Source organism: Barbus barbus (genome assembly GCF_936440315.1).
Source record: "Barbus barbus genome assembly, chromosome: 32".
Taxonomy (NCBI): domain Eukaryota; kingdom Metazoa; phylum Chordata; class Actinopteri; order Cypriniformes; family Cyprinidae; genus Barbus; species Barbus barbus.
The window spans coordinates 16,708,981-16,735,420 of NC_136760.1; the positions used below are offsets into that span (position 1 = coordinate 16,708,981).

Sequence of the window (26,440 nt, forward strand, 5' to 3'; positions counted from 1 at the left end):
GTACAAATAAGGTCAGTCTGAACTAAACATGTTTTTAATTACAATATTAAAACACTAGCTTTGAAAATAGGTAAAAATAAAATTGATTTTAACATTTCCAAATTGACCCATTAGATGGCAACATAGTCAACAACCAAAATTGCTGTTGTGATTTGAACTGACAATATACACACAAAATATGTTTAGAAAGTTTTTACTCTGAGGGAGAACTTATGACAGAAAGCTTAAGATTGTGGCAACACTTTGCAAAATAGCCTGTGAAAAACATCTGAAAGGAAAAGTGGTGCTAAAATGGAACATTTTTTCTAATCTACTATAGATTATATCCATTTCCATTATACATAAACAATTTTACAGAAATGTTGGACTTTTATCCACTAAGACAATGCTCAGCCCTTAGGCTGAAGTCATTTTGACTTTGGCAGAACGTGACACTATCTCACTGATGAAGCTATTGTTTTGTCCGATGACCTCTGCCTTGAGTTTGCGCAACTCCTCCTTGACAGCCTCATCAGACATGCCTTCAACAGGCATTGATTTAACCTTAGCCAGGAATGCCTCGATGATTCTCTCCCCCTCCTATGGGCAAAATTACAGCAAATCAGTTTATTAAATGTAAAAATTAAACACATTGAGCAGCAGAACGAACAAACAAACATTTCTTTCAATCTCACCTGTTTCTCCAGGCAGCGTTTCTTGGCTTTGGGTCCAGCTTCCTCTCCAGCTCTGGAGATATCTTGGAACTCCTCAAGCTCCAAAGCCTTCTCGCGTGCATTAGCAATCACATGTTTGGGGAAGTTAGCAAGCTCTGCCACATGAATCCCAAAGCTCTGGTCACAAACACCTAAGTCAGATAAATCACAAACATCATAAACCACTAAACACAAAGGAAATCTATAAAACAAACTGAGTTTTTAGAAAATGTTTCAAGAGTCACATACCATTTTTAACCTTGTAGAGCATTGTGAGAGTGCTGTCTGTGGTCAGGGCAGTGACGTGGAGGTTACGGACAGTGGGAACCTGTTGTGCAAGTGCCGTCAGCTCATGGAAGTGAGTGGCAAACAGGCAGAAAGACTTGAGGCGGGTGGCAATGTACTCTGAGATTGCCCAGGCCAGACCAAAGCCATCGTATGTGGATGTGCCTCTACCCAGTTCATCAATAATGATAAGAGAATCCTCTGTGGCTGACCTAAAGAGTCAAAACATGACATGCATTCATTACAAAAGATTACTCAGGGGCACAATATGAACATACTGTACATGTATCAAAAGCATAAAAATGAAATGTTAGAAGCATCTAAAATTCATAAAGCATTGTATATTGTTACATGTGCATTTTAAAGAATATTCCGGGTTAAATATAAGTTCATATAGCTGCACAATATTGGTTACTACATAATTTAGATTCATACTTCCCATTACTCTTGTTAAAACTTGCTTATTATTTGAGTGGTAAAACTTTTTTTTTTAATAGAATTTATGGCATTATGTTGTTACAGCGACAAAGATACACTAAATCACGTTAACATGCATATTGTTTATCTTGTGGCTATAATACACAGTATTTTAATATTTACATTTTGTCCCTATTCACAACAATAACTCTACAAATGTTGTTGATTCAGCTGAAAGGAATACTCGACCCAAAAATGAAAATTGTGACTTACTCATCCTCATGTTGTTCCAAATCTGTTTGCATTTATTTCTAGAAAATATATTTTTATGTTCTGCAGAATAATGTTAATAACCAAACAATTCTTGTTCCCATGTACTTCCACTGTATTTTTTGTCCATTTAATGGAAGTCAATGGGAACCAAAACTATTTACGAATATTCTACAAAATATCTTTTAAACTTCCACAGAAGAAAGTCAGTCATACAAGAGGGTGACACGAGGGTGAGTAAATGATGAAAGAACTTTTATTATTGAGTGGACTATCCCTTGTATTGAACCCAGAATGTTCCTTAAAAACAATGTACAAAACATGTCAAATTTGAGTTCTGACCGAAGAATAGCTGCCGTCTCCAGCATCTCAGCCATAAAGGTGGACACTCCTTTGATCTGGCTGTCCCCTGCACCCACTCGAGCGAGGACGCAGTCCACCACACTCAACTCTGCTTCATCACATGGTACAAAACAGCCAATCTGTGCCATCAGCACGATCACACCCACTTGACGAATGTATGTAGATTTACCACCCATATTTGGACCTACAAATATCAGAAAAAGGCTTTTTATCAAAATGATTATGGATTAATGCATTTATGTACATGAAACTGCTATTTCATAATCCACCTATCAAATAAGAGCTTACCTGTGATGATATGAAACATCTCTTCGCCCCTTGTGAAGGTGACATCATTGGGAATGAAAGCCACATCATCTTGGGCTTCAACACAGGGATGTCTTGCCGCCTTTACAATGAGTCTCCCTGACCCTTTCTCTAGTATTTTAGGCCTTACGTAAGGCACTGGAGCAGCATGGGACACCACAGCAAAGCTCACCACTGCATCCAGCTGAGCTATCACCTCATTCAGAGTCTGTACTGGATCCACATAGCCTATGGTATAAACACAGGGTTATTAAACTATTCATTCTTAATGTACCAACAACATGATTAAATGAAAACAGCCTAATGTTAGTAACCAAAACGACTAATGAAATGACATGGCCAAAACACACATTACACGGCAATCGGAAGTTATTACAAACACTTGATGGTGGTTTAAACAGAGTTTTGAGTAAAAGGGGAATATGAATCTTATTTATTGTCTTATGTAGCATGATGCTACAGTGTGCATGAATGGTCACGTAACGCGCTTTCGGTCGTGTAATATGGACGGAGATCTTTTCTGAAATGCAGTGGAAATGCCTATGGACGAGGATAGTTTTCATTTTAAAACAAAAATGCACCAGTGTAAATGTAGCCTTACATCTATGGGGGCTGGGATGCTTTCACACTACAGCCTCACATGTGTGTAACCGGTGTGTAAACTAGTAGGTGTGTTCGACTGTGCAGACCGATCCGTGTATTACAGTACGGCGAGAGCTAAAGAGAACAGACTGCTTCTTAAGCTTTAGAATCCCACTTGCGGATATCAAACACCGATTGATCTGCACGGCACTGCTTCAAGACGAACACATATAGTGCTGCAGGCTTAATGGCTCACTGACGTTGACCCCTTTAGGTATCGAAGTTTGATACCGAATGACAAGACGCTTTTCGATATTCGATGGTATCGAGCCAATTTGGTTGGTGCCTAAAAAGTATCGAACTCGATACCCAGCCCTACACAGACTTGAGGTGAACTCGGAGACACAGCGTTGCAGCAAAACTTAACTCCGAACACAAAACTCTCAATGGAAAAGAAACTAAAGTAAAAGAAAGAAAAGAGTCAAGTTTGAGACTAGATGGCGTTTCTCCTCATGCTTTTAGAGGAGCTGCTGGCAGGCAACCCATAGCACGCTGGAACGGCGCTTGAAGAATTCACGGGCTAAGAGCATGGCTAAAAGCATAATTTGATGGTGTCCTGAGTTTTTAAACCGGGCTGTTGGACACATCCCTAATGGGGTCTTGACCAATTAGACATTGTCTTAGCTCAGGGTGTTGCTATGTTTCTCCTCCCAATACAGAAACCAACACGTTATCTTATCAGTCACATGGTCTGAATTTTCCCGCTCTTGCAAGAGTATAATTTTGGATATGATTTCTATAACCAGAATGTGATACATTTGACAAAGAATTGATTGGAAGAAACGTTTCAAGCAAGAAGATTCAAACACGCATACTAAACATGAATATGAACCCTTAAGCTATTCAATAGTTATTAAAAATACTACTCAATGAGTGATTAGAACATTACAGACAAATGTGTGGGTTACATGCATGCTATGAAGTTATGCAATGGACTGATATTCATTTATAAGTCTTTATAAGATGATTTTGGATGCATCTACATATGCAAAAGATATTCTCTGTGTGTTCTGTGAGGAACAAAGGTCAAAAGGTCTAGAAGGAGCCTAGTCTTCGTCCTGGGTGGGAGAACCCACTCAACTAAGTCTCTTCTAATGATTTTCCTCATGTGATGGTCATGATGTGCTGTGTCTTTGACCATTAATCTTTCTCCTTCCTGAGTTGGGATTATCAATAAGTGTTCTTTTGAGTTAATGTTGCAAGTTGTTCAAAGCTGCTAGTTAGTTAGACTTGCTTCAGGCTGGCTGGTGCTAGGATCTGATTTACGATCATCCATGTTGTTTTGTCTTGTGGAATTCTGCTCTTCGTTTTTCAACCATGTTCTTGATCGAATCTTAAATTGTCTGATTCGCTCTGATACCCTACATAGATCCTAATGTCTATTGAACATATTGCTGAAATATGTTATTACCTCTGAGTCAGAACAGCGATCGTGGAAGAGAGAACACAGGCAAACAGTGCTGGAAGCAATTAATGCTGATCAGTAAAAAAGTGGAAAATTAATAGAAATGATGATTCTGTCTGAACTATGCATTTTAAAACAAACAGGCACTAGTGTAAATGTAGCCTAACAGACGTGTAAACTAAAAACTATTTGAACTATTAAAACTACTTGCACTAATTTATTCTGTTGGTTACATTTTGTTTCTTTGTGCATTGGTTTAGGAGATGAGTATTTGAGTCTGTATAAACATCAACAAGCTGAAAAATAAAACCAAAGTTTTTTTTTGAGATAATGTAATCTTGTTCAAATTTATTTCATAAAATTGGTATCGAAAAAAGTATCGTTCAGGAACTGATATCGAAGTCAAGGTACCAGTATCAAATATTTTTGAATGATATCCAGCCCTAAGTCTGTGACCGCCTCAAAACTTCAACCAGCCCACAACTCCACATCTTCAACCAACGCCCAACCATTGGCTTCCCAAGATGTCTATGGAAGCAGAATAATGACAATAGTGAAACATTTTAATTGAAATATTCACTGCTTAAATAAACAACTTACATTTCAGGACCTAAAAATGCAAGCCCTATAAATACAAGGCATTAAAATGCAAGCACTGTCTTTTTTCGATTTGTGGAATTCAGCATGCTTTGCGTTTCAAAAACTATTGTCATTATTCTGCTTCCATAGAACTTCCAGCCAATCAGCAACCTTGGGAAACCCCTTTCTGCAATGACAACAAGGGAACCCCCTGAACATGCAAAGCAAGTACCTCCAGATTCTAGCTGAACTGGTGCATTTAATATAAATTTTAGCCTCATTGAGGGACTCAATGCGAGGGTTAATTAAGTGCTTGATGGTTGTTCAGGTCTATGCAATTGCACATATTGCTATGAACTTGGGATTTTACATTTTCATTCTCTTAAACTCATTCTTTCCTCACTTTCTCTCTTCTTGCAACTTGTGTGAATGTGTGAGTGCGTGTGTTTGTGTGTTAGATTAGTTTATATTGTCTTAGATTTATCAAATAAAGTCTTATTTATATTGAAAAGAGAAGTATCTTGTGTTTTGTGCTTACAAGTTAATGTCTTAAACTGCTGATCTTGTTACGGTGCTAATTAAGTGTTTTCACTATATTTTGGATTTTAAATCCAATGCAGAGTTGATGTTATACGGCTCGTTCAATGAATCGCTGGCTGACTCGGTGATCAGCCATAAAACATCTGTCCAAATTCCCTATAAAATCATAAATAATTCCCTTTGAGCTAAATTGATCCGTTTCCCTTACATCTATGGATTAAAGTTGATTACAACAAGAAATAATTTTAAAACTATAAACTGGGCCAAAGACCGTTTGAACTAAATGGACCAAGTTTTATGGAATATTCATGTTTCATCCATGTTTTTATTGTATTTTATAGTAACAATACAGAACAGCTTAACCTCACTCTAAAAATAAATCTGCAAAAATAGAGCACCATCTACTGTATTAATATGAGGGAATTTTCCCATTGCGTTAACATTTAATCCAGAACATTCTTTAATAACAATCAAAGAAAACTAAAAATACAAAAACAAATTGAACATGGCTTTAAAAATGAGTGATGCTCACCTGCAGCTATGCTGATGATCTCTTTGACAATGGCATTCTGAGCCTCTTCATACTCTTCTCTGCTTTTAGTGTACTCTTCATTCAAAGAGCTCAGTTTACTGTTAAAAAGAAATTACCCCATCACTTACTAACAACTCTAACCAGTAGTTACACCAGTATTTAAACATTGCATTCAACATCTCTCTTGCCTGTTAGTGAATCGCACTCCATTCTTTTGAACATCTAAAGTTGTGAATTTTTTGTTGTTGCGAAGACTCTTTTCCTCCTTGCATGTGACTCGGAAGAAGTACCCAATCTGTGCGTTGGATTCTAGCTTCACAGTCTTAGCTGCTTCCAGCCCTAAAGCAAAACAAACACAATTGGTTTTGTTACTAGTTTAACGTTAAAATGCTTAATATTTTCCATTTATGTTCACCTACCAAGTTCACGAGCCGCACTGTTCAAGGCCCCCTGCATGGCTTTCTCCAAACGATCCATGTTCTCCCTGAGCTCACTCAAAGTGGGATCAAATGAGGGTTTCACCAGGAACTCATGATGTTCAACCTGGACAACAAAAACAAGAGTGGCATACATTCTAGGAATTCCAAATTTTAGCCAGAGCAACTTATAAACTAAACTTAAAGTTTGCTTGAAGCATAGAGTGTAGATGGCAACATCAGACCTGGTTCATGTCCAGTGTGGTTTCAATCATCTCCTGATATTTGGAGAAGTCAGAGACAAGGTCATTGAGGGGAGAGATGAATGCTGCATGCAGGAGGACCTGATGTTTCCCTGATTAAAATACAGATGTCACTCATTGTGTTGCTCAAAAACAAATTAGAAGAATAACAGGCAACATTTTGCTCACCACTGTATCTCTCCAGTGCCAGCACCAGACTTGGCAGTTGCCCCACAGCCTGATAGACCCTGTAACAGTCTTGTAAATTAGAGCTTTGACGCTGGAACTTCTTTGCCATTCGGTTCAGGTCTGGAAAACGGCGGAGAAGATCCTCTTGACAACTCTTCCTCAGCTCAGAGTCTTCCACAAAAGTCTCCACAAGATCCAATCTGCACATCATGACCACAAATGTGTACAAGTCAGAGGCAAAAATAAACCCTCCATGTTAAAAATATGCTACATCCACAAGATACTTAAATTAGAAAAGATGAGACTGAACTATGGTAGTTCTTCTGTACTGATGTTTAATTATTTAATACTTTTCTGCAGCAAGGATGCATTAAACTGATCAACTGTCACAGTAAAGACATCCTTATTTCAGTTAAATGCTGTTCTTTTGAACTCTGTTCAAAGAATCTTGAAAAAAAAAGTATTACAGTTTCCATAACTATTCTACAACATTGAAAACAATAAGAAATATTTCTTCAGGACCAAATCAGCATATTCAAATGATTTCTGAAGGATCATTGTGTGACAGACTGGAGTAATGGATGCTGAAAATTCACTGCAATAAATTACATTTAATAATATATTCAAATATTAATATTCTGTAAAGTTATATTATATTATGCCTCAAAAATTCTACCATCCCTAAACTTTTAAATAGGAGTAAAATCATAATTATAGTCTTGATGTATATTAAATTCCATTTAAATAAATAAATACATATATATACATACACTATATGGGCAAAAGTATTGTGACACCCTCTTCTTTAAAGGTGCCATAGAATGAAAAACTGTCTTTACCCTGGCATATTTAAATAACCATCAGAAGCTCTGCAGGTATTGTAAATAAACAAGCGCGGACAACAGCGAAAATAACACAATAAATGTTATGTTCCAGGCCGTGCAGGGGGTGTGAAGTGCAGGGATGGGTTGGTGTCTGTATTCAGAAAGGCACAGAAAGCAAATAACGCGAGCCACTAAAGGGACATGGTTAGCTCCTTGCTAGCGGTAGCCTGTTACAGTACATAAGATTTCACTCTCAGTAAGGAGAGATGAGGATGATGGCGAATGACTTACAGATCCTGAGCACCACTGACAAGCATCTGATCTTGTGAAATGTGTGGTAAGTACTGTTGCTCCATAATGTAAACATAGTTTGTGTGATCGCGTCTCTTGAAAGTGAACTATAACGCGATCGATGGATCGTTCAAAAGCAGTTTCAATGCCTCGCATATTAATAACGGCTCCCTGATGCCCGCGTTTTATATACAGTATAATTACCCGACGATATAACTGCGAGAGAAAGTATTTAAATATATATTTTCCTCCCTGTGCTTCCTTCTTGCTGATGAGCCGTACTGTGAAACAGCCAATCAGAGCAGAGCTCATTATTATTCATGACCCTGCCAAATAAGCCAATAACAGACCGTTTCATTCTAGGGAGAAATCCTAGGGTTGTAAATGGACATGTAAAATCGTTTCTGGAGATTTTTTGCCCTTACCTAAGCCACAAACCTTCTGTGTAGATATCAGAGAACAATTTAAAATACTGTATCAAATGCATTCTATGGCACCTTTAAAACAGAAAAAGGCACTTCCAAAACTGTGGCAACAAAGATGAAAACAATTCATGTTTTTCTAAATTGTATTTCCATCTCTGTTGCAACAGTTTTGGACGTGTCTAAAATGACAGTACCCTTATGTACAAGTCATTGGTGTTTGGTGATGAGTTTTTGGCTCAAGGTCTGCATATGAAGTCACACCAGAGGTGTTCAGCTGGGATCAGGACTTGGCTTTCTGCAGACCAGTCAAGTTCTTCCACACCGACTCAATCAATCATTTCTTTTTGAACCGTGTCTTATACACAGAGGCACTGTCATGTTAGAATAGAAAAGGGTCCTGTCCAAACTGTTGCTATAACATTAGAAGCACACAATTCCCTAGAATATCTTTATATGCTTAAACATTAAACATTGTACTCAGAAATTACTAAAGTAGTCAAACCTGTTCATTAGAAGGGGGTGACCCAATACTTTTGGCAATATAGTGTATATTCATATTCATATACACACACATGCATATTTTTAAGTTTTATAATCTACAGTATATAAAACAAAAATCAGCATTAGGGAAAAACTAAATCTTAAATGACTTAATCATCCTACACCTTTCCATAAATATGTATCAGATTAAATCAAAGAATGACATTCAGATTTAAAGGTGCCATAGACTATTTTAAATTGTTCTCTGATATCTACATAGAAGGTATGTGACTTAGGTAAGGGCAAAAAATCTCCAGAAACGGTTTTACATGTCTATTTACAACCCTAGGATTTCTCCCTAGAATGAAATGGTCTGTTATTACCTTATTTGTAAGGGTTATGAATAATAATGTTGAGCTCTGCTCGGCTGTTTCACAGTGCAGCTCATTTTAATAGCTCACACAGCAGGAAGCAAACACAGGGAAAATATATATTTCAATACTTTCTCACGCAGTTATATTGTTGGGTAATTATACTGTAAATAAAATGTGGGCATCAGGGAGCTGTTATTAATATGCTGGGCATTGAAACTGCTTTCGTATGCACGATCGCTTTTTAGTTTCACGTTCACTTTCGAGATTCGCGATCACACATACTCTATTTATACTATGGAGCGGCAGTACTTACCACACATTTTACAAGATCAGATGCTTGTCAGTGGTGCTCAGGATTTGTAAATCATTCGCCATCTTCCTGTCATCTCTCCCTACACTGTGTAGTAAGTGAAATCTTATGTACTGTAATGTAACAGGCAACCGTTAGCAAGCAGCTACCATGTCCCTTTAGTGGCTTGCGTTATTTTACTAGAAGGCGTTATTTACTTTCCCTGCCTTTCTGAATACAGACACCAACCCATCCCTGCACTTCACATCCCCTGCACAGCCTGGAACATAACATTTATTTCCATGATCTGCCATTTTCGCTGTTGTCCTTGTTTGTTTCTTCACAACACCAGCAGAACTTCTGACGATTCGGTTGGCTGGTCTGGGTGGCCTAGAACATGGGCGGGTATATGCAGATGTTGGGTCCGTAACTATTACTGATCCCGACTGTAACATCACAGTCGGTGTTATGTTCCGATTCGCCTATTTTTCAGTGGTATTTTGCATTCACAAGATTTACATGAGGAAATAATGGTGTTTGAGGTTCTCGATATGTCATTTCCATGTATAGTACTCTTATCATTCAACTATGCCAAGGTAAATACAGTTTTCCATTCTATGGAAATTTATAAATAGTATATGTATTTATAAAAAAAAAAAACCCTCACCTTTCTTCTATCTTGTTTTTGTCGATGAGAGGCTGTTTGATCCACTGGTTGACCAACCGCTGTCCTTGTGGGGTACGACATTTGTTTAAAAGGCCTGCAAGAGAGTGTGTGCCTGTAGCATCATCAGAAGACCCCTGAGAAATCATAAAGGAGGAACATATCAGAACTCACAATAACCCTTCACTGAACAAACTGCATATTTCTTGTTTCTGAATGACCCCTGACCTGGAAGAGATTCAGAGCCTGCAAAGCAGCATTATCCAGACGCATGTACTGGTTGAGGTCAAAAGTGGTTATCTTGAAGGAAGCAAAATTGGCCTCATCTGAGAGAAGCTCCAGGTATTTGATGACGGCTTGTAAGCAAGACATTGCAATCTGGAAAAAACAATAAACTGATTAATTCTCCTGGGCAAGAACCTGGAATTACACATGTCTAATATGTTATCAACCAGAGTGTGGTCTAATGTGTTGCAGTGCCCCAAACCTGTTTCTCCATCTCTGGAAGTGCAGCACTGGACACAGTCTCTCCCTTACGAGCCTTCAGTAGCCGATTCAGATCCTGCACAATGTCTTTGGTTGTGAACTCTGATTTCTTCTTGTCTGTGAGCAGAATGCCACCACGCTGCACCACCTGAATTATCAACAGCAACCAGCATGTAAGAAATAATAATTATGATTATGGTTATACAATATTGTATAACCACTACTGGATGCACCTGTATTAAAATTCTGGCTGATATGATAAGCTGCAGATTTTTCTTTTTTCCCATCATGTCTGATAACCAATAAATTGCCTATATTAAAATTCGACTCGTTTTTTTTTTTTTCGAAATAAAACATTTAAATCAATCATTTGAAATGGTACAAGTGAACTTAAGCATTAAGCTTAAGACTTATTATTTTACATTACATTTAAAGATGGCATAATTCACAACTGACCAGATGGGCTGTTAATAAAACTTGATTGTCTATGCAGTAGAAACACACAAACAAGAAATGAAATCAGTGCGACATGACTAGAGAAAACAAAGAAAGGTGGCTGTGGCTTTTCCTTTTGGTGAAAAGTCAGAATTGTGAATTATAAACTCAAACTTGAAAGAAAAAACTTAGAATTGCTCTGTATTGTCTTTATTCTAATTATGTGGGTGAAAACAAAACCTGTGAACATCACAATTGCGAGATGTAAACTTGTAATTGCAAGAAAAAGGGTCTGAATTCTGAATTTACACATCAATATGAATCCTATATATTGTGCCTCTCCTTGTTTCATAGCACACAATCTGGCATCTATACAAGCAAGTTACCTGTTTGAGTTTCCCAAGGTCTCCACCTGCATCTCCTCCAGGGAGCACACACTCTTTGGGCCCGATCTGCACAAGAAGAGCCTCCAGATTAGAAAACTGATCGTTGTCTGGGAATTCACACACACCGAGAGTCCTGAGGGTGCTGTCCACATAGCCAACACCGACGACACGCTGTCCATCGGACCCGGTGCCAAGACGAACCCCGACAACACCGGCAGCTCCCTCCCCAGGACCTCCTCCACTGCCAAATAAAATCTCCTCAAACTGGGTCAGGTTTCCTGGAGACGCCTGGGAAGCGAAACACAAACATGATGAGATAATACACTGAGAAAAATGTTATTAAACAGTGAAGAATGCAAGTTACCTTGTAAGATATTTGCCAGTCATGTTCTTTGCTGCTCTTACTGGCATTCTTGTAAACCTCCACCCGATACTGCCTGACCAGCAGCAGGTCCCTCACAAATGACTCAAAGTTCATCTTACTGAGGACCACACTCTGCAACCTCTTATTGCCTGCGTTTTTAAAATACAAAGCACCTTTATTAGACATAATTACTGATTTTACAATGCAACCATAATTTTAAAATTGTTCACAAACTGATATCATACGGATGCAGTTTTAATAAGATGTAAATATTTGCACAAAAGAAAGAAACAAAGAACTAAATATCTTTAATGATCCGGCTATTTTATAAAAATAATTCTAGAAGTTAGCAGCCAACCTGTGCCCAGGTTTTTGATGACTCCGTTCGTCTTGAAAACTTCCTTGGCTGCAAAAACCGCATCTTTTCCGTGCACCGTATAGTAATCGTTTCGATCGAATACTCTCACCGTGGTGTCCGGTTTCTCGGGCATAGAAAAATAAAAATTCAGAAATCCATGTTCAGAGGCACTGTCCATGGACAGATTTTGTTTCGGTTGCACCGCCATGCTGGAATCTCCCGCCACAGCACAGGCGCGCCAGGAGGGTCAAAGGCAAACGGGGCGGAGTTAAAATGACGGCAATAATCCACAACTCGTTATTTTGTAACAAATCTGTGGTTTGGGAAAAGAAACAAGTCCTCAGTTGTTTTCCCCTTATCTCTTTTCAGCATTTTTCTTAAAAGGATTTGGACATTTATGGGATATTGGGAAAACTGGGATGTGTTGTAAGGATTAGTGTATTTGATGTGATGTTTTATTATTTTTTTTAAATAAAAAAAAAAGTTACATTATAAAAATACTTAATGTACAATTATATAATAGTATATAAAGTATATAAGTTTATCAGTACGTTATTGTAATTATTTATAAAACATTTCTTTTCTGTGCTCTTGTGGGGAAAAAAAATCCACAGATTGAGGTAGTTTCATTATAATTATGTCACCTTTTTTTGTGAACTGGTTTAGGGGTGTCACAGAAAATTATGATAAATTGACCAAGAATGGATGAATAAATACATTTTATTAACAGAGAACTGATAATAATCTGGTACATTAAAAATGCAATATGAAAAAAAAAACCTTGTTTCAGGGTTTTACTGATTTGTATTTACTCATAATATATGACACAAGACTGTCGTTATTTAACATGCAAATATAGCTGCCATAATCAATTGAATATGCCTGAATCACAGCTAAAACTGATTGAAAATAGTTGTTTTGCATGTGTCGGGTTAATCACAGATCAGCGAGATCACATTTAATGATGCTTATTTGTTTCATTCCCTGGGACAAAATAACCATCCATTCTGTATGAAGCTGTAATTAAATGCCTGATCATTTAAGCCCTCACTCTGAGCTTCACTCAAACACATAGGCTGTTATAAAGCTACGGCAAACTGCTGAAAAACAATAATACCTTTTATCTTGCTTCAAGCGTTTAACAGGTCAACTATCCCTTTAAGGGTGTGTTCACACCTAGTTTGTTTAACCCTTTCAAACGCTCTCGGAGCGGTTCAGCGTGTATATGTGAACAAACCATGTGATCTCAGACCCCCTAAAAGGATCTAAAAACGAACCGTACTCAGACCACCTCCGGGGGTTCGTTTGTGGTTCGATATCTTCATGATATGCGAAAGCACTGAGATCCCGGTCCGCTTTGCGTTTCGTTTCGACATGTGTACCTGAGGCTTGCCACCGCGGTCAGGCCAGCCTCTACTTCGAAAAACACGGTAATTCTAGCCGCCACGTTATTTTGTGGTGCGCGCATATACTAGGCATTGCGATAATAGCGTGTAAAAACTCAGATCAAAGGAAAAGCGATCTCTGGCATTCATTCAGTCAGTTTCTCTGCCAATCAATAAATAAATAAATTAAAATAATAAGTCTAAAACGGTCTGATATAAATAAATAAATAGACCAATTAATATGAAAAAAACAGTCTGATGAGGAATAACAAAATAAACGCAATTTACAACTTGCATTTAACAATTTTTTATCTGTAAATACATAGTTATAAAAATAAAAACCCCTGTCTCCACAAAAAAAAATGAAAAGTTTAATTTTTAGAGCCATCTAAAGTCAAAGACAAAATTTGAGTTTTTGGAGAGCTTTTATTTTGTAACAGAAAATCAGACAGCCCTGACATTGGGCCAATGACATCCTGGAGTAGTGTACTATTAATCAAAAGTAAAACTTTTTTTGTGGAGACAGGGAGCTTTCTTTTTATAACTATGTGAATGTACAGATAATATGGTTATATGCAAGTTCATGAAAGGCTTTTATTTTGTTATTTCTCATCAGACAGTCCTTTTCATATTATTTGGAAATTCTACATTATTACTCAAGTCATCTTCATTTTATCAGACCGTTTTTTTAAAACATTTGTATTATTTAAAATGTATTTATTTATTCGTTCATTCATTCATTTATTTATTCATTATTGACAGAGAAACTGGCCGAATGAATGCCAGAGATCGCTTTTCCTTTGATCTGAGTTTTTACTCGCTATTACCGCAACGCCTAGTATATGCGCGCACCACAAAATAACGTGGCTGCTAGAATGGCCGTGTTTTTGAAAGTGGAGGCTGGCCTGACCGCAGTGGCTTACCATACCTGCAGCCATGTTACTTCACTGCTGTAACAACAGAAAAAACTTTTCACCATGGCAGGTCATGGGGTTGTGTGGTCCCAGGAGGAGAGCTGTGCACTTATTGAAATTAGGAAAGATAATTGCATTAAACGCCAACTCTCCTCAACCCATAAAAACATAAAACACAGCAGTTGTTGATGGTGTTGGAAGAAAATTTTCTTTTTAGTTGCTATCCTTTTCCTTTTCCGTTTTTTCAGATGCTTTCCTTTAGTTCTGCTTTGTCTGACTCTTTCTCTGTTTGTCATTTGCTTCAAAATGTGCCACATCCATGTGATGACAACATGTGAAGACGCCATCTTGAATACCCAAAATCCACTGCTGCAAAGAAAGCTAAGGTCTGAGTTCTTATAAAGTTGTGGTGTGAACAAGAAAGGGTCTGAGATCTCTTCATTGCTGAAGAGGACCAAAAAAAGAACTGGGTTCTCTTTTGAATCCACTAGACACCAGAAGGACTGAGGTCATTTTCGGCTGGTTTCCTTTCTGGTTCACTTTAAGTGAACTGGTTTTGATTCTCTTAAAAAGAACTATATGTGAAAACACTCTTAAGAGATATGGGTTTGGAACCCAAACAGAAGCAGAAGTTGCAATAGCAGGCAAGTATCACATGGTGTCAGAACTGAGCTGGTGAGGCCAGAATGAAAAGCGATCCATTTCTGCAGGGATTCTACATGAAAGACTCCTTACATAACAGCCACTTCAGCTGTGTGCCTCTCTAAAGTACCTTCGCTTCATTCATTGAATGAACAGACCTGGAAATCAGCTGTGATAAACATTTGATCTGCATTGTATCATTCTATGCACACTTTGCATGTGTACATAAATGTAGGTATTGTCAAGTACCGAGTATATATGCATGCACAACATGCAACCTTGTTCCTCTAAAACATGTAAGTCACTTTCCAAACTTGAGAAAACAGGTCGAAGGACAAACTAAAGCTGCAGATGCATTGCTACATCTATTTTAGCAGTTCTCCCTTCACTCATATGTGTCTGTTTTTACACAATCGTGTCCTATTCAAGGTTTGTCCTTAAAAAAATGATTCACTATGCCGTCACTTTTAGTTGGAAGCAGCCGTTTTAAGTTAAAAGCATCTTAAAGATGAATTTCTTCATTATTTTCACTTCACAAGATGTTAACTGATGAACTGGAGTGGTGTGGATACTTGTGGAGTACTGTGATGTTTTTATCAGCTGTTTAAACTCTCATTCTAATGGCATTCATTCACTGAAGAGGATCAATCGGTGAGCAAGTATGTAATGCTAAATTTCTCTAAATCAATTCAGATGAAAAAACTAATTTATCTACATCTTTGATGGCCTGAGGGTGAGCATATTTAAATTTTTAGGTGAACTCTTCCTTTAAGTCTTTACCTAAACAGTTTCATCAGGTTGATAAATAAAATTGTTTGGTTAGGTATGTTTACAAATGAGTTCTGTATACAAAGGGACTGCTGCCACAAAGTATACTTGCCAAATGATGTATGTAAACAAGCTGTGTCTGTATCAGTCCTATTTATGTTAAAGGTATCGTTCTCCGATGAATTCCAAATGGGGCGAGTGAGAGAGTGTTGGTTCTCTGCAGTGGTCTTTCGTGGCGGGATGGCCTTCTTTAATGGGGTGGCAGCCTGCTGCAGCGCTCTGGACTGTGGCCAGGTGCAATGGTCTGACTGTTACTGCTGTGACAGGGCATAACTGGGAGCACTGCAGAGGATTAAATCATCAGGACTAAGACCGACCGATTTTAAAGTACCCTCTGTTGTATTGAGATATCTGTCATCATTTCTAGCTCAAATAATGGAAGTTTGTACATAATGTCAAACTTTTTAAATGCACTGCTCTATTTGTTGGGTGCGTTGATTCTAATAAACTCCAATGTGAATATATATTTATAATTTTTTTTTATCTAAGCAACTGGTGTCCATAACAGTAAATCATCAAGACAAGTAAATGGCACAGTACAAAAGGCAACAAGGAGCAATAAAATTATTTCAGGAAGAACATAAGCCAAAGACCAGCCAAAAAAAAAAAAGCTATCAGTTGTTACTTCATTCGGTCGTATGTCAGTAATTGCCCTTGTCAGCTCAATGGATTCGCATATTAGTCTTCTCGTTGTTATCTGCTAAAAGGCATCTCAGAAACTTGGCCATCAGTAAGTACTGAACACAATGCCTGTGTGTGAGAACAGCCAAGTCTTGCATATCAGATGTCTAAAACTGGGCTGTCTGGAATAAAAGAGAGATAGAGAGAGACTAAAAGGATAAATATAATGTGGAATTCATCTTGAAGATGTAGGCTATATATTGCATGTGTATTTTGCTATCACGTTAATGAACATATACATATACAGCCTCTAATAAAGAACAGTAGAATAAAGATACAGTTTGTTCTCTATATATAAACTCCTTTTTTTAAAGTGTCTTAATTATCTGGAGCGTTCAGTGATGTCAAATAGGTCTCACTAAATACATGGTTAAATATTAATGCTGTACTGTATGAGAAACTGAAGCTTTTGCTGTACTTGAATTACAGGTTGCAATTTACAACAACAGGGCTGATCAAGAAAGTTTGGGGTCTATATATTATATAAATATTCATAGCGCATTCATTAGCTTTACAATTAATTTTTTTTCCTTCATCAAGCTATGTTCTAATGTCACTGTTTTTTACCATTAGGTTAAGCAACTCGAAAGGTTTTACAGTAATCCTTGTTGCAATATAAGTTGTTGCACTTTAACCTACCATTTTATTTGCAGCAATTAAAGCCATCTTTGAGGTTTGTTTTAACCACGGTTCTCTACTGCATGTCTGCAAAGGGCAATAAAGAGGGATGTGACATAATTTATATCCAACAATATACAGAAAACCTGTGCTTCTTCTAAATCTAATCCTATTTCGTGCTGCAGTCTTGTATTCTTTGAATCTTATAACTGAATGCATTGTTTTGTTCACACATGTATATGCATTCAGGCAGTTTATTATATCGCCACATTTATAGATATATTATGTCAAAATTAAGAACAGTGTGTACTTAAAAAGACTGCATTATCTAAATATAATAATTTCAATTATGAAGATAGACAAATCTCTCTCAACACTAAGCATCAAAAACCATTCATAAGCTTTTTTATATCACTGATCTCTTAAAGCTCCTAATGTTAATAAAAAAGTGCTATTTTTCTGTCCATTTAATTCTGATTTATTTATTGTTCTTATTGAGAAATCTGACAGAGGTGGTAGATTATGTGAATATAAATCCCCTTTTTAAATCAGCTTTACTGCCAAAGATCCAGAGCTTGTCTGTTACGAGTCAAGATTCAAGCCTGTGAATTCCATAGTGGTTCAAATCTGAATTGAATTTTCCAGAATTGAATTTGAAACATCTTTCATCCATTCCTGACGGAAAGATGATGTCAGTTTGGTATATATTGGGACCATAATTATATGTATCTTTTACAATTTTGTGAAGTTTGCCTAACAATGATGACTGCTGCCTATTCAACTACACGATTTTTGGCGGTCATTCAAAAAAGAGAGAGGCAAACAGATGAACACTCAGAAAGGGAAAGACAATCTCAGTCACGCTCTTTTTCCTTTATGTAGAGCTTCGTCAACACTACCACACATACACAGACACACGTGTGTACAGCCACACAAGGGTCTGTGGGAAACCGGATCCTGGTGTTCCAATGTCTGCCAGTGTTCGGTACAAAGCCTCAATGTGCATTAAGAATGAATAGGTCTTCAGTTTCATGGCCCTCACTCTGAGTAAACACCTGAGTGGTCAGGGGCTCTTTATACCAGTGATTATCAACCATCTGTGTCTCACATGGCTTTTTATGTCCTCAATTACCCATTCACAGACACTGGCATCTTATTACCAAAGTTCTTGGCATAGTTGAAGGCAATACCTGGATACATGGTTTAGCTGTACTCATTTTAGCTAAAAATCCTCAGTATGAATTAAGTTGAACATGATAATGATCATTTTTCAGTACCACAATTATATAGTGCCATATTAATTTATCTGTACCATAATATTTGTCATCATGATATTTTATGACACTACAATGTTGTCCAAACCATATCACATTCACACTGCAAGGCCATAATAAAAATGTAAAACAACTATTAAAAATAAAATCAGAAGGTTTTAGTCCTTTTTTTCTCTATAGCAGCACACACACATTTTATATTTAGTTTAAGCTTAATTAATTTTGTTATGTGCCTTTGTCATTTTTATTAGTTTTTTCAGCTTTTAGCTTTAATTTATGCTGATTTCAGTTATTTTAATACTTAAACTTACTGAAATTCAGTTTGTTGCCAAGGCAGCATGTTTTTTACATTTAAGTTTGTATTATATACAAAATTTTATTAGAACTTAAACATAAAGTTAATCTTTTCAGTTTTATTTTATCTTTATTTTAGTGCTGTCAATTGATTAATCGCGATTAATCACATCCAAAATAAAAGTGTTTGTTTACATAATATATGTAAATATATAAAAAATAAATATACACAGTACACACATATATTAGGTCAACAAAAACGTTTATTTTGAAAGTGATTAATCGCGATTAATTGTTTGACAGCACTACTTTATTTCAATTAACAAAAACAATGATGATGATAAATATATAAATTTGTTCCTCTAACATAACATTTGTTTTTATTCCAACAAATGCCCTTGAAAGCTCTTTTTTTTATGTTACCGCACAAGCAAAGTATTGCACAATATGCATAATCTGTTCATTTAAATAATAGCATTGCATAAAATATAAAAACTAAAAAGTTTATTTTTATGTTGTGGAGGCCTAGAAAGACAGATTAAAATCTTACAGGAATTACATTGTTTTAAGATACCAGACGCTGCTCTGTATCCAGACAGTGCGGAAACTTTTAGGTAACCTGAAAGAGGCATTAAGCACATGTGTTGCATGTGTTGTGGGTATAACCACTGCATGATTCACTCTTTCCCTTGGTTTTACAAGCTCTGGGAAGACAAGCATGCAGGAACCACCCAAGTTCATGCTGTACTGTTTTAGACGTAACTGTTTTCTTAAAAGGAAGTTTGATTCAGTCATCTCCTTTCTGGAGGCGTGGGGGTTAGAGGTGAGGTGGTGCAGAGGCATGGAAAACATCTGGGGTAAATAATGAACCCTATGATCCAAGAGCACCTAGATGAATACTACAATGCAAATGCATTACATTAACAATACTGAGGGCAGTTCACTCAACTGAGAATTTAAGTTGCTCCTGCTGTTTTATGGTATGAAAATGCTTCTACCACCCTCAGCAACAGTCTGTCTTCTCATCCCTTCAATATCCAACAGACCTGCGACATGGCCAGAGACAGGTGGCCTGTGAGGAGGGAGCTATAAGGCTGTCGAGCATTGAGAAGCTGGCTAGGCCTTGATAAACAAGGCAGGATCTGGTTGATGGCATCACTATCTTTCATTTGCCTATTGATTTGTGTTTCCTTTATTGTTTTACTCAGTCAATGATAAAAATGCAGATATACAGTAAGTGCCTTAAATGACCATTCAACACTAAAACATTAATAAGATATTTTGTTAAGAGCTTATGCTAAAAACAATAAGGGTGGAATATCTTAATAGAAAGGCCACTGTTTTAATAATCATTAATAATAACATTTTAATAATTTTTTAGAATAAGTTCACACCATAACTATAAAGATAGCAACATAGAGGAACAATATCGTTGGAATCACTTTCAGAATTACTTTTTTTTTTTTAAAGAACAGTAAAAGCGTTGACAACCAATCAGAATCCACACAACTTAAACGACACATAAATGCATGACACACTTTACTGTGTGTAGGTGTGTGAATGCTACAATATAATAGGCCAAGTTTTCGTTATAGGTGTGAACATGTTTAATTGTTCATTCATAATTACACAAGTTGCACTACTTTCCTTTGTTTACACATTCTGAAAAAGGTTATTTGAATCTAAAAATTGCACAATGTGTGTATGAACTACAGCCTAACACCATACAATTAAGCTTCTATGGAAAACACATATATTTTCTTATCTGTGTGAAGATGCATTATAAATATTAGAACCATACTAAGAAATTTGGATATATTTTACAACAATTTTAGGCCTTATGTAATTGGAAAAAATCTTAACATTTACCCAGAACATTAACACTATAATTTTGGCCCCCTAAGGGTGGAATTCACAATGGCTCAGGTGATTCCCTATTTCAGCTCTAAGGTACATGGCATTTATGACCGGGCAAATTCTACAGTGTGTGACCAGGGAGTGACGCATTGCAGGTACGAACGAACCAATCAGAGGCATCCGCACAACCGAAACGCCTTCAGTATTCTTCCGCCGTCAGATAGTCCGCCTGCACTTGTGCCTCAACACCAGCCGATAGCCCAAGACAATACCGCATCGTTTTTGAAGAAGGACATATATCACGTTTACTCAAGCTTAGTTTAGTTTCGTGGATAAATATCGCGTCATTTCCGAAGCACCGCTAGTGCGGTTGGCGGATGGATACAGTAAGATGGGAGGTGTTTATGTACGACCGTTAAGGCGGGTCTATACCAATATTTCTACCACCATTTGTGAATCTCTCGCGGAGACGGAGGGAGGCAGACAGAGAAAAAGAAAAAAATGGTGAGTGCACGCTAATATTTATAATAAACGATAGGCATGCCTCAATGAAAAGATGTATGATTTTGCGCGGAAGCAAAGAAGTCAAGAAACAGAAAAAGAGTTTTCTTCAGTCGTTTACAGAAATATGCCGCCAAATTTACGACTAAGTTACAGGGGATGGACTGAATGAAGGAGTATAAGTTACCCACCGCCGCCTCGTATCTCCTATTCCTTCGGGTTTTGCTCTACTTTTTGTCATATTGTGCTTGTTTTTTTAATATCACAGGCTAAAACGAAGAAATTCAGCGCTAACGTAAAGGAAGTACTAAACGTCAGAGGTCTGCTTGAACCCATTCACTTTCAGTTTTCACGTTGAGAGCCTAATCAGTTTTTACTAAACTTTGTAATAGGGTTCAGTAAGCCCCAGTGTAAAGTATAGCGTTACAATCTTGAACAGAATTAGTTTCTCTTTAAGCTCTTTAAGGAACAAAGTATCCTGGTTGGTTTAGTTGCTAAGTTAACTTGTTAAGCGAACTTTACCCTAACTAAAAGTAACTTAACTGTTAACGTTAGCTGGTTAAACCGAAAAAAAACCCCCTTTTTTTTGCATAAAGTCGTGGAGGGTACATTTACTCTAATTTTTGAACCATTTTAAGATTGATGTTCAGTATCACACGTTTTGCTCATGTATCCGTTTATTTTAATATGCATGCGTGTTAAAACGTAGTGACCTGATTCAGTCATGAAATTGCCTGCAGTATTCTTACTAGGTTACTCGAGCATTATGGCACAGGGCTACTATAACAATAAAAAGGTGAAATGACTATCTATAGTGCCACGACGGAATAGTTTACCAAATACAGGGAATCAGGTGGGTGGATGAACTGCTGTTGTTAGGAGTGTCTAAATACCGTCGCTATGATGGGACTTCTGTCTCTCCAGCTGGTGTCGTAACATTTAGAGGGAGGGAATCTGAGGTCTTTGTTTGGTCTCACACAGGTTGCTAGACACTGATGTCAGAACCAAAACACTGAATTCTTAGTGAGTTTGTTCTCCACACCATTTAGTAATATGGTTGTTTGTCATCTCTTCCCATCCCCAGGCTGATCAACTCACAGAGGAACAAATAGCTGGTAAGAACATGCTTTTTCTTTTCTTACACGCCCTTTCAGAGTGTCTGCACTGGATTATGGCATTTTGCAATACCCTGGCTGTTCCAGTTTGCTATAATTGCTATTTTGTTGCCTTTTAAGGTTGTAATTTAGTCACATCTGTGTGAATGGATGGGTTATTGCTTCCTTGAATGTGCAGGCTCATAACTTTTACAGCTTCTAACAAGAAATGCATGAATCTAAACTATAACAGATACTGTACAGATGAGTGTAATTTAAATGAATTAATGTAAATTAGTCTTTTTTTAATTTTTTTTTAAGTTTCAGTATTTTGCATGTTTTTAGTAAAACATTTTGAATGGGCCCATGTTTTGTGTAATAGGAAAGCTGGTTGTCCATCTGTAATGTTGGACTTTTATATCACAGGAGGTATCAAATGGTCTCATCAGCTTTGCTCGATGGGCAGTGTTGGCACAAGGGGGAGTTTGTATTGCCCTTTAGTGCTCAGACCGCTGGGCAAATGCATGCACTGGTGAAATGCAGTCTCACTTGTCACTATAGTTTTGTCCTGACTATGCCTGCAAGGATCAATTCTCCTCATTTAAACTGATCAGTGACGGTGTTGACTCTTACTTGACTTACTGTACAAAATGTTGTTTTGTAATTGCGTCTAGAAGGTACTTGAGGCATCTACGCAAAGTGATTTGTTTTGCATGTTGTCTGTACATGTAACTAATGGTGCTCTGCAGGTCTGGTTGAACTGCCTTCGCTCAAAGGCCTTAAAACTAGTACTAGTGGTCAGGTGTTGCCATGGCTCTGGGGTGTTTGTGTGTGTCTTCCACAGCATCCTGTCACCCTAGACATTCATCTGTGGAGGCGTTTGTTGTTACTGGTCTTAGCAACAGACAGCTATTTAATAAATGCATTTTTTTTTTAAATTTGGGAACTTCTTAAACAGTTTGTACTTTACAAGATGAAGTACATAGTATGGGATCTACAAAGTGGCTATGTGGAATTTTAATGCCAACAAGTAGTTAATTATTCAAAAAGCTTGACATGAAGTACTTTACCCGTTCCTTTTGTTAATTGCTAAAATGGAAAAGCGATTGATGTATGTGTTTTTTTTTTTTTTTGAGGGAGGGTTTATGAATATGTGGTTGTGTGGCTCAAACACTGATCTGTCTCCCCTGGTTATCCTTCCAGAGTTCAAAGAGGCGTTTTCACTATTTGACAAAGATGGGGATGGCACCATCACCACGAAAGAGCTGGGCACCGTCATGCGCTCCCTTGGCCAAAACCCTACAGAGGCGGAGCTGCAAGATATGATCAATGAGGTGGACGCAGATGGTGAGGACACATTTTTGCTGCTACATTAGCCATCAGCATGTTAACCCTTGCAAGTAGGGTCCGATTTGCATATGACTTGAAACCATTATCACAATTAAAACATTCACTTATCTGACTGTGTACTTTACCCTTTAATCAGGTAATGGAACGATAGACTTCCCTGAGTTCCTGACCATGATGGCAAGAAAGATGAAGGACACAGACAGCGAGGAGGAGATCAGAGAAGCTTTCCGTGTCTTTGATAAGGTAAGGCTTCTGAAGAACTGTTGAATTCAGTTCACCTGTTATTAAGGTTTTGCTAGTAACATTCCTTGACTTAATTTTGACGGATTGTTGTTCTTTTTGTTCAGGACGGGAACGGATATATCAGTGCTGCTGAGCTGCGCCATGTGATGACAAACTTGGGGGAGAAATTAACAGATGAGGAGGTGGATGAAATGATTAGAGAAGCAGACATTGATGGAGATGGTCAGGTCAATTATGAAGGTGAGTCTGTGTCCATTTAAAACATTTAGTACCAATTTTGAGTTGCCCTTTTTTGTTTTGCAGTGATGCTTAATTGCACTTTCGCTCTCTTCACAGAATTTGTACAGATGATGACAGCGAAGTGAAGGCTTTGTACAGAATTTCTTGTATAAAATTATCTGCCTTTTCTTGTTTTTAATTTCTGTAAAAGGTTTCATTTTAATTTCTCCCCATCCTCTCCTGCTGTCCAAAGGATCTGCATGTATACTGTTAAGATTTGAGTGCTCATGCCTTCCCCCAACTCCTTGTCATTGTAAACAATCTGTTAGAAGGAGCAGTTATGGGACCAGGTGATATGTATAGGCACAGATTTCTGACTACGCACAGACCCCTTTTTCCTCTTCTTTTGCTCTGTCTGCCTGCCCACCTGATGAGCGGTGACAACAAGGGTCCAGCTGATTCACAGCGTGGTATCATTTCAACAGTTTTTGGCATGATTCTTTTTTTTTTTTTTTTTTTCTCTTCTCTTTTGCTTTTATGTGGAGGTGCAACTCTGCATGGACAATGGACTGAGTATAAATAGAAATGGGAAAAGTCCTCAGCATTGCACTATTGCCACATTGTTGAATTAAATACTAACGGGTTTATCGCCAGGTACTCATACACTCTAATCTTTTTGTATTTCTGTTCTTACTATGCTTTTTAATTAGTCACCTTTCTTTTGTAACTGCTTATGGCACAGCCGTGCCTCAGAATCCATTCCAAGTTGTATATTTGTTTTCCAATAAAATTAACAATTTACCCAAAAAGTGCTTCCCCTGCCTTTATTTCAAATGACTACTCGGGTGGAATCTAAAAGAGAGAATTTAACAGTATTTTGGTTGTCACTATTAAACTGCATTTACAATTTAGTCCACTCTCCGGTAATATTAATTTGTCATTACTACATACGTTGGAGTGACATTGCATGATTATAATCAGTGTAATTAGTTGTAATCAGGTACTTGATTAGGAAAAATAGCAATTTCTGTTCAAATGGTTCAAATAACTTCTAAGTGAATGTTTTGTCCTCTGGCCAATCTGTTTGCTGGCCATCGCTCTGCTGTTTTACAGGATTGATAACAGACTTAAAACCACTTATGAGGTTCACACTGAGATTAAAAAAAATTGCTCTAGGACTTCTGGTCAAACTTACAGGCTAATTCTGTTACCAATCAAAAGCAGGAAGCCTATTCTACTAAACTACTTCAGTCTCCTTAAAAGGACTTGTTGAAATAATGCCAGAGTTGAAGTCGGATCCACAACAGATTTTGTTGCTGCAAGGCTGAAATACAAACACTGCCCGAGTGTTTGATTGTTAACAAGCTGCACACAAATGTTCTCTTTGAAATAATCATGTGTAGGTAACTGCGAGTTTGAGGAATGAGCAAAGGATCATTCACAATGCAAACAAATGCGAAGAGATGGTGATGGAGGCCAACGAGGCATAAGCGGATCACTGTGTCGAGGGAGATATGTGTGGATCTCATCTCAGGGAACTATTTACCAACGTGCTGAGCTTTCTGACGTGTGATATTCATGTTCCATCATGTTTCCTAGCAACCGTGAATTCCAGTCTCATGGGTAGCTGCTCTTTCCCTTTTCCAGTAGGCTCTGAAGGATCATCAGGAGTTGAGCAGTGCTCCCATGTTCACGTCATGTAACTATGCGACTGACTGATGATGGAGATGTGGCGCTCTGCAGAGGTAGAGTAAATAAAAGACAAGGCCAGACTTTGTATTTGTAAAGCAAGCCAATGGCGACACACGAGTAGACTTTTATTAAATGGAGACCAGTAGAAGAAAGAATGATTTCTGCCTTCTTGTGTTTCTACCCTTCTGGTTTGTTTAAAGATTCTGTCTGTGTTATGGATTTAAAGGCCCAGCAGACAAAGTCCACAAGACAACCGAGTCATGGGACCTTGTGATATTACTTCAATCCAGGCTAACAATAGCTCTTCCCCTTATTGTTATGATACCAGGCCACCAAAGACACTCCATCACTGCACTATAAAAGATGTCTCGAAAACATATCAAGCCCTCACCAGATCTGATGGTGTTCATTTTATTCATTTCTTCATTGTCATGGGAAAGAAGAACTGAAAATAAAATTAAAATGAAATTAGATGTGGGAAGTGACAAAAAGCAGGTTCAAATCTATTTTACACGTTTTGTATGGAAGCTAATTATTCGAGTTATATTTAGACTTCATCTCACAAAAACTGCCTTCCATAATTCTGAGATCATT

At 37.6% G+C, this 26,440-nt stretch overlaps 2 protein-coding genes across 3 annotated transcripts; one reads left to right on the forward strand and one right to left on the reverse strand.

Annotated features, from left to right (window-relative positions):
* Positions 1–13: 13 nt before the first annotated feature.
* On the reverse strand, positions 14–12,497 carry LOC306852153 (DNA mismatch repair protein Msh2-like). Of its 2 annotated transcripts, XM_079388818.1 has the most exons (17): positions 12,255–12,489; positions 11,897–12,045; positions 11,734–11,820; positions 11,533–11,598; positions 10,713–10,859; positions 10,454–10,603; positions 10,229–10,362; positions 6,879–7,078; positions 6,693–6,802; positions 6,451–6,574; positions 6,220–6,370; positions 6,032–6,129; positions 2,316–2,561; positions 2,007–2,211; positions 942–1,189; positions 675–844; positions 14–579 (listed from the first exon to the last, which is right to left on the reverse strand). In XM_079388818.1, exons 1-17 carry the CDS (start codon positions 12,460–12,462, stop codon positions 397–399), a joined length of 2,676 nt encoding a protein of 891 aa, XP_079244944.1. In that variant the 5' UTR covers positions 12,463–12,489; the 3' UTR covers positions 14–396. The 2 variants fall into 2 exon arrangements, with proteins under 2 accessions (XP_079244944.1, XP_079244943.1); XM_079388817.1 differs by having other exon boundaries at positions 11,533–11,820; positions 12,255–12,497.
* An 8,468-nt stretch (positions 12,498–20,965) lies between these two features.
* LOC306852167 (calmodulin-1) lies at positions 20,966–24,958 on the forward strand. The gene is made up of 6 exons (XM_079388837.1): positions 20,966–21,251; positions 22,333–22,363; positions 23,546–23,689; positions 23,829–23,935; positions 24,040–24,175; positions 24,272–24,958. Exons 1-6 carry the CDS (start codon positions 21,249–21,251, stop codon positions 24,298–24,300), a joined length of 450 nt encoding a protein of 149 aa, XP_079244963.1. The 5' UTR covers positions 20,966–21,248; the 3' UTR covers positions 24,301–24,958.
* Positions 24,959–26,440: the final 1,482 nt, after the last annotated feature.